General features: G+C 39.9%; 1 protein-coding gene across 4 annotated transcripts in view; it reads right to left on the minus strand.

The window, feature by feature from the left end:
• opcml (opioid binding protein/cell adhesion molecule-like) overlaps positions 1–15,182 on the minus strand; it is a 322,114-nt gene that overhangs the window by 59,213 nt on the left and 247,719 nt on the right. For all 4 annotated transcript variants that reach the window (XM_044222971.1, XM_044222969.1, XM_044222973.1 and 1 more), the window contains one exon: positions 8,367–8,492. In XM_044222971.1, coding sequence (XP_044078906.1) covers positions 8,367–8,492 — 126 coding nt within the window. The remainder of the gene's footprint in view (positions 1–8,366; positions 8,493–15,182) is intronic.

Consider the following 15,182-nt stretch of genomic DNA (forward strand, 5'->3'; position numbering starts at 1 on the left):
CAACCTGAAAAATGCCTGCCTACATGATACTGAAGGCCCAGTAGAGCGAGCAGGTCATGGAAGGTACCATAGATTACCCTGTTGACGTTTTAAGTTAGCCTCACAAGCTAATTAGCTGTAACTAGCAAGGGAACTGAGAAGAGGGGCCTAAGCATTGGCACTATAATAAACTGTTTAATCTCTTGAGTAAATACTGTTACTATTTAAAATATGTTGATGTCTCCAACGCATTGCATAATGCTCCAAGCAATAATGCTCCCTTGTAATAAGCACTTGTAAATAACGGCTACAATATCACATAGATGATAGACATACTGCCAACTGCACACCACCCCTTTCATGTACATGTCTCAGCAAGGGGTCAGTAAGTCAAAGACATAACTTCCTGTGCACATTGTGCACTATCAAGGCTATGCCTGTTATTTTTATCCAACTCAACCAACAATTATTTCTCTGTGATGGCTCTTGTCATTGTAATGAACTGTTTTGTTGGTAAAGCATGCAGAGAGATGAGTCTATTTTCTTCTAAAAACAGTTTCTGCCAGCTCCAATACTCTTATTATAAGACTGTATTTATGCAATGATATTGAGATACTGAAGCTGTCTGTTTGAAACAGACTAGAAATCACTACTACTCCAATTTTGATGAATATTGGTACTCGCAATCAAATGGGACAGTGTCTTCCATTCCCCATCTAAAACGTCCTAATACATGTAAGGCTTTCTTTCCAGTGTGGGAGGCACATTGCCAAGTGTCATGAAATGTAATTTTTCCAAGGATAATTTCTCACATGCTTTTCCCATTATTTCTGCTGTATAACACTGTGAATGGCACTCATCAGGAGACTAATCACAAGTTGACAACATCTGTCTGTTCTGTCAAACACGCTCAACACTGCCAATTTTTCAAGCAAATGGCCTTCAAATGTCATGTGAGCTTTTTGCCTCACAATTTACTTCTAAATCTAAATCTCTGAAAATATTAATAAATGGAAAAATAAAAATAAAGCCAGCAGGAAGTAAGGGAGTAGAATCAGGGTTCAATACTAACTTTTAAAAGTAGTTGCCAGGCTGGCAACCAGGCATCAGCTTTTGGTTCCCAAAACTGAAAATATTGCCATTTTTAGTCATCTTATATTTTGAGTAATTAAGATAATGCAGATAAACGTCAGCTTAATGATGAAAATTGTCTCAAAAACAGATGCCTGTGCACGCACACGAGGAAACGCACCAACGCACGTGTTGTTTGGTTCCAGTTCCAACTGTAACAGCAATATTTAAATATCACTAATGCAACAAATATTAAAAATAAATATATTTTGGGGTGCATGTTTTGCTGTCCCTATTTTTTATATTTTATTTATGAGAAGATGTCATGATAGATGATTGACAGATGCTCTCCTTCCCTGAAGCACAACAGGAAACATTTCCTGACTGCACCTGACTGGACGAATGCTTTCACTCGTGGGCTGTCTGCTACCGGCTTGTTTTGAAACTTTCTCTTATAAACTAGTTAATTTTATTCAAAACATTTTAGGCGAGAAATAAGCCATGCAGTTGCTAAATCTGTCTTCATTTCAGATCGACAGTGGCTTGTTTAAGCGTTTTTCAGGAGTTTTCCAGAGGTGGCAAGTCACACTGGATGCCCCTGATTTGCATAAAGTAGCCTAGATTCAACTTTGAGGCTACCGGTAAGCTACGCTGTGTCTCTTTGAAGGGTTGTTGGGTTTTTCTTCAGATGCGTGCTGCATGTGTACAAGTACGCGTGGTTGGAGAGAAAAAAAAATACTGGGAGAATTGCCGATCCGGCTTTTGATTTTGAAGCTCGGTATTGAAAAGTGGTTGCCACTGATGGCAACCAAAGGCCAATAAGGCAGTCGTGGTGAATGGTGGGTGTACAAAGCGCTGGGCTTTGATACCAGGGGCTTGGGTTCACATTCTGAGACCTTCGTGTGGTTAGGTTTAGGCAATAAAAGGTTAGGGAAAGATCACGGTTTTGATTAAATGTTAAACACATCCAGTGTCTTGCTTCAAGTCACTGTTTAACTTTGCAAAATTGGACCAAGATGACGATCTTTCCCTAACTTTACCCAAGTGGATATTGTAGGGAGAACAAATTAAAATACATTTTCAGTGAACATTCTGCAAATACAGTCAGTATGAACATGTTACGTGATATGTTCATTGACACAGCACATCACATGGCACTGTAAGGCTGTACTTAAGCAGTGTTGCTTTGAGTTAAATGCTAATGTCAGCAAGCCAACACGCTCACAATGACAATGCTAACATGTTTATGTTTAGCAGGTATAATGTTTACTATGTTAACCACATTTGCTAATTAGCATTGAACACACAGTACAGCCGAGGCTAATGGGAGTGTCATTTATTTTGCAGGTAGTTGGTCATAAAGCAAAGTGTTGGAAAAATAAAGATTTTGACCTGATGATGGCGCTACTTGAAATTCTAAGGAATTACATTATTACAATTCATCCTGAGGGGGACATGGATGCGTGTACCAAATGTCATGGCAATCCATCAATACTAGTCAAGACATTTCAGTTTGGACCAAAGTGGTGGACTGAACGACAGACATTGCCACGCCACTGGCATGGCTTAATGCAAGCTATTCACAATAGCTGCGACCACATACACGCATGCATCCACGCGTTCATGCATTCACACACACAACCTCACAAACACTTGACCTGCATGGCAAATTTCAGCCAATCTTTCAGCAAATCTTTATTGTCCCTGGCGGGCAATTCTGGTGCAACATTCTTGTAGCATTATGTTTCTTTATAAATACGTTTCATGTTGCAAATTAGTAGTATACAAACATAATTTCTAAAATACAGGATTGAAAGAAGAGCATGTATTCCTTTAAGATGAAACCATGAAAATCACTAAAACTGGAGTTACATGATTATCACATAACACAGTGTTTGTTGTTTCTGTTGTGACACCACATATCAGAAGAACTGCTCACTCAAGACGGACAGCACACGTTTCAGACACAAACTGACATTTGAGAGAGTGTACATTCACAACCTATCCACTGCAATGAGTCTTAAGGGTCGAAGGGATCCATACTGCATTGTCCCCTGAATAAACTGTTTTCCCACAACCATATATCTTCTAATCCCTTTAGTGGCCAGCAGCCAGAGATTCAGTGGACACTGCTGAATAGTTTATGTGGTCCCCACTGACATGAAACGGGGAGTCTTCCAGTGAACAAAATAAAGGTGAGACTTAAATTGACATTAAGTAAACGACCATAGAAGGCTACGCATTTATGGGCTGCTACTCTCCGCACAACCCTTACTTATGTCACTATCTGTATTGGAGGATTTATTGGCATGTACTGTAAAGGCTTCGGAGTCTCCCTTCATTCAACAGTGCAGTGGAAAAAGAATTCATATTAAACGGTGACAGGGAATCTGACAATAACTCAGTTTAAATTTAGTTAACAAACTTCAGGCTCAAATTAATTTAATATTGTTTCAGTGTTTCCATATTTCTTCCATGTTCGCCAGAGCCAGTTTTCTCATGTCACTTGTCATTTTTTAAAGTGAAAGCTGAGGCCTCTTTCTGCATCATCAGCTGCTACAGTATATTTGTTCATGTTCCTGACACCATGTGAGTGTGTTAATGTTAAATGATATGCCATGGAAAAACAACTAATCAAATGGCAAGGCGGCTGCAGATTTGAGACTTTCTAGAAATGTGGTTTAACTCAGGGAGAAGGCTGCTCACTTTAGTGCTGTACTGACAGACACAAACACTATCCTCTGAGGAAACAGTCCATTATCGCTGGTGGCAAACATGAAAAGCAAACGCTGAGGAGCTAGTCGGGAAAATGCCACTCTGCAGGAAAAACATTTAAGATTCTGACTGCCAGTGAGAATTTCTTCGGCTGCCCAAACATCTCCCCACATAGTCTCTCTTTTCATTAGTGCAACTCAGAGAAATGTCAAGTAAGATAACCCATTATCTTCCCTGTTGACAATAACATACACACACACATAAACACAGCATACCAGGCTCCCCGGCTACGGATGCCTGTATATTACTTTTCAAGTGTGATTCTATTGCTTCATTTGCCACTACTCTTGCTGCTGTGCATCAGTTCAGGGTTGGTAGTTAGGAGCGACTATCTGTCTTTCTACTACTGGTGCAATTTAAAACAACATGACGACCTAGTGACAAATTTTCTATGATTTTAGTTGGGAGAGCACAGATTAATTCAATCATTTGTGTGATTTTTAACTGAACTTTAACTGCATTCTCTTTTGTCCCATAATCCTGAAAGCCATTGAATGCAACCTTACAGCACCCATGGGTCAGTATTGACATGTAACCTGGATGTCACCAGATCAATAAAAAGGTAAGCGGTCATTTGTTCTGTCTCTTTCCTGCTGGCTTCGTCTCCAGCGAGCAGCAGACGGCTGCTTGCTCCCCGAGTAATCTGCTTGAAGAAGACCTACCAAAGAAGGACAAAGGATTAGGCCGCAACACAGGCGCCTGCCTTCCTTTAGAACCAAACTGTGATCTTAGCAGCGGCGCGAGGGCCTGCTAGATCTCTGCAACAAAGTTTAGCGCCAACAGCTATTACACAATGCCTGCAAGCTAAACTTTAAAAGCAACTAAGAAAGTCAGCACTGAGCTAACTGTAAGGAGGACACCAGACAACAGACCGGGTTCCACCCATCTGCATAAAGACTGCATCAGGCCGCAACACAACCGACAGACCGCCCGCTAACGGAGCAGCACGTCCAAAGCCACCTCTCTTTCCCTCCCACGGACGGGTAACGTAACAGCTTTAAAGCTAAGCAAAGGACTGTTTAACTTTTGTACATGTGACATTACTGATGTGCTTTTCTGAGGTTTTATCGTGACATGTTTATCTGTTAATTTGGTAGACACACGTTAAATTGTTAGTTTATGTTATGCTCCACACAGACAGTGTCTTGCTAACTAACTCCTTTTAACTTGGCACCGTTATTCTAAACAGACCACACACATACAGCTCTGCTTTGGCCCTTAAAGACAACCACACCCGGCGGAGAGGAACTCTAAAGCTCCCGCTGCACACGCTTTCTTTGTTTCTGACCACGTGCGCTCGTGCACGAGAGACATAGGAGGCAGAACAGAGAAACATACACACATTCCTTTTGGCTCGCACCCAGACCTGCGTGCACACACACACACACACACACACACACACACACACACACACACACACACACACACCACACACCCTGTGTTCTGTAGTTTAGTGTATTTAGAGTTAGTCTTCATATTGTGTTTTTGCTTTGTTGTATCTTTTAAAATAAATGTGTGTGTATAATTATGCTGGTTTCTTTAATGTTCTTTAATTTTAATGTTGAGTCATTTGCCAACCTCTGCTATGTTGAAATCCAAATCCTTCAACCTGCTAGCTATTGGTGGTAATTTGTTCCAAAGTTCCAAATTGATGGTTTAGTGTATTTTATGAGACTCAGTCAATTAATTGGCTATTATTCCTCTTCTTTATTCATTAAAGTTAAAGACTATAAATTCATTAATAGTCCCCAGCACCCACAGGTGGTCATTAGAGTGGGTCCCAGGGAAACAGAGTGGGTCTCATTAATTTTTTGACATATTGTAGTGTTAACCTCATGTTTGAGGTTACATGGTCATAAATATGGTTATGCATGTATGTTGAAAATGTATCTGAAAATTAAACAAATAAAATTCCAAAATCTGTAACTACACTGCAGACACACAGCAGCTGACAGAGAGAGGAGGTCACATTACACAGAGACATATGAGCTTTTTCTGGGTGAATAAATGTTAAAAAGGGAAGCTAAAGGGCAACGAGAATGCTGAGCTTTCAAGTCTCATCAGGAGTCATAACACCATCAAGCACATTGTGTTTCATTAGGAACGCACACAAAGGGCAACATTTACTGCATACTGCCGTTAGAAACCGAGTGCACTTAGCTGATAATTTGCCTGATCAGCCACCATCAGTAATCAATACAAACACAAATTATTAGACTGTAAACCATTAATCAAACCAATAACTAACCGCAGTCAACGTCAGACAAGCTTATCATACTTTAGCAGTTACCTAGTGTTTCTGTAGTGGTGACAAAACATTAAAGAATATAGGCTACATACAGTATTAGCTGTTTGAATTAAACCGGGGAAAATATTACACCAAACTCCCTTTAAGAAATATGACATATTAACAGTTCCTTATGTGTCCACAAAAACACATAACTCCAGAAACACAAGATAAAAGGCGTCATATGTCGACAGTCTTCTTGTCAATTTGGCATCAGTATAATCCATAAAGAAACTGTATTTTCGTACTTACAAACTTTCCGTACTTTACATTTTGGATTATGTCTCAACTCGCTACCAGCCTCCGTCAGCTGCTGAAGTGGCAGAAGACCGTGGGGAATGAGAGGCGAACATTTCAATAAATAAGATTTCTCACTAAAATCAGAATCAGAATCAGAAATACTTTATTGATCCCCGAGGGGAAACTCTTTTGCTACAGCAGCTCACTGTCACGTCAGTGCACACAGGAATGGAAGTACTAAGCAAAAAAATCTAATACACTATAATACAGGTAAATACATGCGGGTTGATGGATCAGATACATGTCGAATTAAACCCCAACTCATAACACCGTCGAGTTTTTTCGGTCGTTACCAAAGTAACTACCCGGTTTGCTGCTTCCCTTCTGGTGTTGGAGATGTACAGTACTTATATGCGCAGACAGTAAGAAACAGGTTTTTCTTTATTTCTATGATTTCAACAGGTATTAGTTCTTCACAATGTATTATCAGGGAAAAAAGATGGTGCGTCACCTGGATGCATCAACAGCGAGTTTTTTCTGATTTTAACAAGTCAGAGATGCAGACTACAGAAACCTAGCAACATCGCTGTCTGAACTCGCACTGAACAAGAGAATATCAGCATTACATGTGCATTACGTAATGTGACTTTTATCAGCCTCTATTGGCCACACTAATTGCAACATCGACAGGTCTCTCACACAGCTTGCGGTAGCTTGTACTGGACAAAAAATATAGGGGAGGATATTAGTTTTAAAGTTCTAAACAAGTGCCAAATTCTATGTATATGAAAAACATAAATTTGAACTCACCCCAGAGGGCTGTTACTAAGTATACAGTCAGTGTAAATGGCACCATCTGACTGGTGGTTTCGTGTCCGTCATTAAAGTTGTCCCTAGAATGTGATTACAATTCACACTTCAAACTAACAGTTTGTGGGGAGATCATGATATTCAGAGTAAATAGGGAGGGGAGTAAATGGAGGGATGGAAATGTTGTGGATGGCTGAGGTGGTGGAGGGCCACTGGGCTGTGAGAACCAGATTCTGCTGGCTCTAGATAATGGGGAGGGAGAGAGGAACAGCTGGGCTGTAAGCATTCATGTCATGTTGGAGGCCGAACATCTGATCCTATAGAGAAGCCGCGCATGAGTCACACCGCTGAATGCTCAGTGGGAAGCGCGAAGCCGACACAATTAGAACACAGATCACACATGCGTGCGCACACATACAGAGCTTCTTTCCTCTCCTCGAGGCTAGGAGGCACCAGCACAACAACACTGACCACACCAGCTGCGGCCTCCAGCCAAATCATGGTGATTGGAGTTGGGTTCTGTCAGGCCACAGGTTGAGCAGCTTCAACCCCTCCAATCCACCACATTAAAAAGAAAACAAGGCCTTAGTCAATAGATTAAAGATTATTCATCATAAATCCTCTTTTGGCTACGTTAATGCAAAAGCTACAGATTCTCACTGGAGGTAAACAGCTGCTCTGCACATAGGCAGATATTCATGTAAAGCAAGTGTTGGAGGTGTGTGTTGTGTGGAAATGTCGACACCTTTACACTGAGGTAATGCAGTTGCAGCTTTGCCTGACAAATTTGTTTTGTGAAATTTGATGATGAAAACTTTCTGAAGGAGTTTATAAATACATAATAATGTGTATATATATATATATATATATATATATATATATATATATAATAACATAATAATGCACAAAATAAGATATTTGTCAAGAGTGAGAAAATAAACCTTATTTTGTATTAACATCTGATTTTGTACCTTCCACACCGACTCACAAATTCAATTGGATTGTTTGTGCGCTGCCCAGTAATCCTGTTTCCTGTAACTAACTGCACACGGAAATCTCCAGTTAAAGAATCCACTGGATGGATTCTACTTGTACCAAAACACCATAACTTCTGGATGGGACACTCTTCTCCGTTACAATTGTACATAAAAGACAGCCTTAAGACCAAAAAAATAATACAAATAACAAAACCTTTGTGGCTTACCTCTTGGTGAGTGATGCTTCCATATGATGTTTGCCTCAGGTCGACCGACCGCCAGGCACATGAGATTGACGTTGCTGCCCTCGTTCACTGTGATGTCCTTCGATATGTTAGTGATCCTGGCGGGTACTGAGGGGAGAAAGAAAATCATGATTGATGTTTTTAGCTTAATTAATGACACGTGAGCAAAGGGCTCGCTATTCGACGTGATCAGAACAGTGATGAGGTTAAAAATAATTCCGGGTTGGGGACTCAATTAGCATGAAATTAGCTGACAAATTTGACAATTCTCTGGCTTGCTGTGGTGTTATACATGATTGATTTTCTTCATCATGTATCTTTGCCACACTGCTCATTAGACAAGCATCAGACTGATTTGGAGTAAGACATAATTTCATCTCTCTGACTGGACCAGCTCAATCTGTGTGTGTGTAAGTGTGTGTGTGTGTGTCTGGGTTCTTGATTAAGTGTACCCTGTGAGATTGTAGCCTCAAATCAAGGGTCAGAAGTTATTCTTCTTCACTGTAATTTAACTCAGTCTTGACGACTTGAACTTTATGATCATTAGTGAAATAGACAAGACAGAGTTCCAATGAGGAAAATTCACATATTATCCTTTTCAGTCTAGTTTAATATCATATTTTACTGTAGTTTTACTATTAATGAATTTAACTAAAAACAATCTTATTTTGACCCTTGGACCTGAGAAACGGTAGGGATGTTTCAGTAGAACCAACCAGCAATAAGCATTGTAGTTACATTTACATGTATAGCAAATGAAGCCAACCAGACTACAACACTGGCCACATAACTTACAGTAGGTTTACCATATTCTGTTGCATTAGGTAAGGTACTGGTCTCCACTGCTTTATGCACATATGCAGATGCACTGCTCTCTGGCAGTGGCAGATGGCTGCCCACCATTGAGTCTGGTTCTGTCCAAGGTTTTCCTTGCCACTGTCGCCAAGTGCTTGCTCATGGTGGGATTTGTTGGGTCTCTGTAAATAATATTATAAAGAGTACGGTCTAGTCCTGCTCTATAGGAAAAGTGCAGTGAGATAACTTCTGTTATGACTTGGTGCTATATAAATGAAATAAAATGAAAACGGAAATACTCTGGCAGGTGTTGAAGAGAAAAAAGAAATCCTCCAGGGTGTTACTGAATTTTACATTTGTAATGCTGCTTGGGGTATTTTATTACTGCATGATGATGACAATGACAAGGACAGCTCAGTGCACATTTTAGGTTAGTCTGTAAGTTTACTGTAACTCTACTTTTCCATAATAAATAATGAATAAATATGACATTGGGCTTAATTTGAGGCTTAATTGGGACTTGATTTATTTCTTTGGAAATTTCACAGCAGTTGTCAGGTTCCCTACAGGACTAATAAGCTAGTGTTCTCTTGCTGTCAATTTGTTACATAACTCTCTAATTATAATGTTAAAGTTTTAGCTTCAAGTTAGATTTCACTCAGTGTGATATAGACATCTTATTACTTAATTAATTTGCTTTGAAATCATTCAAAACATAATGGTAACACAGTAATATAGTTCAAGTAATACATACAATGTAATTAAACAATGATAGAAAAAATACAGTGGAAAATATTGTTTTTTCACATTTTCGATATAAATAAAAAGTAATGAATAACATGGTCATAATGTGTGGTCTGTGTGAGGGTATCAGAGCTGGAGTGATATGCTACTTTGCATCCCGTTGATCTTTGAATTTACTGATTCAGTTAGCATGCATTGCTAAAGCCAGCTCAGTTGGTTCATTCAGGACACTGAGTGCAGCCTGGTTCTCGAAATGCCACCCAAAAACCTGCTGTTGACATGGAACCTAGTTTTATTTCTTACCCGTATTACATAACTCACTAAAATGATTTAGGTAAACAAATGAAGCCATATTCCAAGATTTACACACTTGCTACCCATAGCAACATAATAACTATTTCTTTTTTAGCTAAAATTAAATTACGGATGTAGTCCCACTTTAGGTAGTTACTTGTAACTACTGCACCGTTTCTCTTCAGAAATGTACACATTAAGGATGCACCCATTCACAAAACTGGATTACACAAACAGGACTGATGACGAAATCAATTGTATTATGAGAAGGACACTCGACACTCATTCCACAAAATTACAAAGCTCAGTGCTGTGTTCAGCCTTTAATATTAACCAGCTTTAATGCTGGCTGACTATATTGCCTTCATCCCATCCAATACACCTGCTCAATAGACACAGATACATGGTTTTAGAAATAACATCTAAAGCACACACACACACACACACACACACACACACACAATGTATATACAGTATAAGTAGACCAAACTGGTTATCTGGGTTTTAACAAACACACTTTTTCACTGATGAAAGAAATTAACTTTTTTTCCCTTTCTCTTACTTTTATTTGGAACCTGTTTGTTCTCAAATTGAGTACAGTTAAAGTAGAGATTACTTAAACAATTGCTGCATATTGTAATGCAAAACTTTTCTAAAACCATGAAAAGTAAGGTTGATCTATATTTATTTATATTTGTGCTGAATATAGTTTTAAGAATACATTTAATATCCCTATTCATTTCCATATTTTATTTTAAGGAGGCGAGATCTAGAATCGCTTTTGGCAGTAAACTGATGCCAGGTTTGAGAAGACATATATATATAATATATTATTAAAGAGTGAAACACAAACACTGTTTCACTGCCCTCTCTGCAGTGCCCTCTCTCTCTTCTGACCACAGCCCGCATCACTGATGGGTGTGGTCAGAAGTGTGCACTGTTGCACCTGTAACTGCACTCAACAGTGATGTCAAGGTGTACTGACACACCCTGGAGTACACTTCCCTATCACTGCAGAAAGGTGTGAAGTAAAATCACTGGGATTCAGCAAAAACAAGATTTTCAGGGCGTGTTGAATTACTCTAGAAATTAGCTTTGCCTTCCTTCCTTTTCCTTCTATGTTGTTCGTACTAATTATTACCTGCAGACCCCTTGGCTATGTTTAGTTTACCAGAGTACCTACAGCAAAAAGTAAGAGGAAAGTCATTACAACGCAAGCTCTTATTTCAAATCTTTGTTTGTCTCCCTTTTTCCAAACTCTCAGAACCTTTTACATGAATAGTCAATAGGAAGTTTCCAGGAAGTGGATACAAAATGTTCACTTTGGAAAAGTGCAGTGCACTGCTTCTTTTCAGGCAAAGTGGTAAAAGTTGACAAAAGTTCAACAGTTTAGCAAATTGCACATGATGTGGCACACAACTGTTGGTTTCCTACAAAGAGAGACTGATGTTACACAGCCACCTGGCTGCCTCCTCTGTCCCCATCATGTTCTCTTTGCTGTGTGGAAACAAACTCCTCAAAAACCCAAGTCACTGGTGCATTCACCAAGCACAGTCTTTCCAAAGTGTCTTTATTTGTCTATGGAACCTAAAATGTGTCTTTTGTTGTAGGAAACATTATATGACCTGGTTTTTTTTTATATTATCAAGATAATTATACGACTGAAGCAGTATAAAGGCTGCTATAATACAGATATTGAAAGAATATAAGAAAAAACTGGGTGAGCTCTTTTGATCACTCGGCTTAAGAAAACTAGAAAACTAGGTGATTTTTTGATACAAAAATAGCATGCTAGGGACCCAACCAAAAAGTAAACATGTTCCTTGTTCCTATTTTAAATGTATTTTAGAATGTATAATTCTTCTATGATCAACAAAGTCAAGTCAGTATGTTAAAAATGGCTTTTCAACTTGTTCCTGAAAACTTCATCAGCTAGCCCAAGAGACATGTCTTAATCTTAGTTGGTTATTATATGTCACTACATCTTGATGCCATTCTTTGAAAAAAATGTGGTATGGTGGATAATAGTTGTTGTCCTTGAACAAGAACATAATTTGGTCTCTGAAGATTCTGGACTGAAGACATTCTATTGAACCTAAATAATTGTCTCGTTGCAGACTTCTTTTATTATTATTTCTAGTTCTATTCTATTAGAACTTCTCTTCCTGTGTGCACTGACGTGACAGTGAGCAGCTGTAACGAAAGAGTTTCCCCTCGGGGATCAACAAAGTATTTCTGATTCTGATTCTGGAACAGGAGAGCAGCTGATGTATGGTGTATGTATATGGTTAATGAAAGTAGCTAGTGTAAAGTTAGGTGCTAACAGTTGTCATGTAGGCCTGAGCAGCAGATTCCAACAGCGATGCTATATCACATAGAGAATTTTGTCCATATGCTGTTGTATATTAGCTATCGTCTTCCAGCAATGTTGGCCTACAACACTAGGACAGCGGAACGGCTTCTGATTTTGGAGCCGTCTGTGCCCTCACTTGGATGTAAGCCTATACAAAAGTAAGGAATTACAGGCCGTAGGACCTCTGCCGACAGTGGAGAGAGGTGGTGAGATATTAGGACGACAGTGAAGTTTTCCACGTCCTCCCCACTTGGCTGAGTCTTTAAGGATCCTGCTGCCAAGAAAACTGCTTTTCTTGGTGGTTGTGTGTTTACAGATTTAGAAGGGTAAGAGCAAAATGTAGTTCCTTAACAGCCAAAAGGTCACCTAATGTGTACTTTGAATACTGTAACAGGAGTAATGTTGTGTATTATGTTCAAAGCGGAACCAGTTTTTTTTTGTTTGTTTTTTTGTTTGTTTTTTTATTTATTGGTGCAAGGGGCAGTACATAAACACAGAGGTAGCGGCATACAATGCATAGGAATAAATAAAAATAAAAATAGATATAGCAATAATAATAATCATAATAATATGCAAACCAGTTGTTGTTACTAAGGGTGTTTATGTAGGGCTCACGTGTGTATGTGTCTGAGTGTGTGTCTATTTAAAACTGATAAAGAAGAGACAGAAGAGAGAGGGAAGACTGAGCAAATAATACAAGAGGGGCAGCAAATAACTGTTATAACAACACTGAAGTTGAGGTTGGCACCTCTGGGCACCATCCATGGCACCGCGGGGTACTAGGGCTCAGACGGGGGTCAGCTGGACTGGGCCTGCTTGTCTCATTTGTTTTGCTGATCAGGGCCGTGCCCGACCCTTAGCAGTGCGCTGGCCCGTTGCAGATGCCTGTGGCCCCTTACAGAGCCCTGGGAGTGGGCCGACTCTGTCGAGGCCGTGGTGTATTTTTGAGTCTGTAGAACCAGTTTCTAATATGTTCCCTGAACCAAGCCCCTTAGGATAGCGGAAAAGCGATCCAATAGATTTCCTGCCAAACCTGCATGATGGCAAAATGCGGTAAAGAGGCTTCCCCGCAACCATCTTCTGTTTAAAGCAATTAGACTAACGCCGCATAATGGGGTAATGATTTATTGAGGGTAAAATGCAACATGTGGCGCCTTTAAGAGGCTCTAAATAGGGAGGAGTGAAGCGCGGTGGTTTGAGGACGCAGAAGGCACCACTTTCTCAGACACACTGACCTCCGGCAGAGATGAATGAACAAGCATCTGTGTGCAGAGCAGGTGACAGGTCCTCCACCTTGATAATGCCAGTAGCCAGGTGATTAAAAACACAGCTCCCCTGCCATCAGTGCTGCTGCTGGATGTGACTGGGGGCCCAGGGACATGTCACTCTTCATCTCGGCACAGCCAAGGTGTTGCAGCCAGTAATTAATTAGAAAATGGAATCAAGAGGCTGCCCAAAGAGGAGAAGGATGCTTTCTCTGGGTGTTTATTTAACATCTGGGCTTGACTGATGTAAATGTATTTCTTTGTAATAATTAATTTTTTTGTCAAACATCATTGTGCTGGTAAATGTGCTTCATTCACAGAGACAGGGCAGAATTCCAACAATGTGTCCTTATCTGCCGGGCACAAGAACACAATGGTATAGTAAGCATTGTACAATACCGCACACTGTTGTCTGTCAGAATATGAATTATACATTTATGGGAATTCTCCAGTCAGACAATGCAATGGTGTCATGTGCGGGGGATCTTTTAGCTCCAACTTTTCCTCATGAGAATAAGACAATATTTCAAGAAACTGGGTTTGAAGGGTCAGGACAATTCAAAACAAGAACTTTTCAAAGTAGGCTGAAAAACAACATCCTGTTTTTCTCCTTTGAGTCCCCCCTATCCATAGCCACTGGTGAAAGAGGTATTCATATATGGAGTTAGGTCAGTCTCACTATTAATGAATGCACACAGAAGGATTCACAGATGTATTTCAAGATTTCTATATAAATTCTATATATTACGCAAAAATATGTATCGTTGTATATAAATGTAAAACAAATCCACAAATATAAGCAAAAATTAAGAACCCTCACAAGGGGGCACCATATTTAATGGAAATGCCTTAAGAAGCACAAAAAATATGTATCGTAAACACATTAATTGGTACAAAAAATGAAGTAGAGTGATTGCACTCAACTTCGACTACCAGAAATAATCAGTATTTATATTGAGTAACAGAATTTAACATGCATTAATTCACCTTGGGACACCGCCTTTCAGAAAGAAAAAAATGAATGAAGGAATTCAGTGTCAGTCCAGAGGTTGTAATAGTATAGTTTCACATGGTGGTTCAACGGCCAGGGGAAATGCTGCTCTGGGGGGGGGGGCAGCGGATGGTCAGCGCTGAGCTCTCGGGCATTCTTGGGTACGCTCGATCACACGTGGCAGCTCGGCCAGAGCCTCTCTCTCGCTCTCTCTCAGCAGGCAGCAGAATGATAACATCTTCACACCCCCCCACTTGGCTGGCTGTGATGGAGACACGGTGGCAGCATTTGCCAGATGTTGAATTCAGAGTTCGTTACCACTTTTTTGTAGTGTTAGAAACAGATGAGCAGACAGA

The sequence above is a fragment of the Siniperca chuatsi genome, linkage group LG14, assembly GCF_020085105.1.
Source record: "Siniperca chuatsi isolate FFG_IHB_CAS linkage group LG14, ASM2008510v1, whole genome shotgun sequence".
NCBI lineage: Eukaryota > Metazoa > Chordata > Actinopteri > Centrarchiformes > Sinipercidae > Siniperca > Siniperca chuatsi.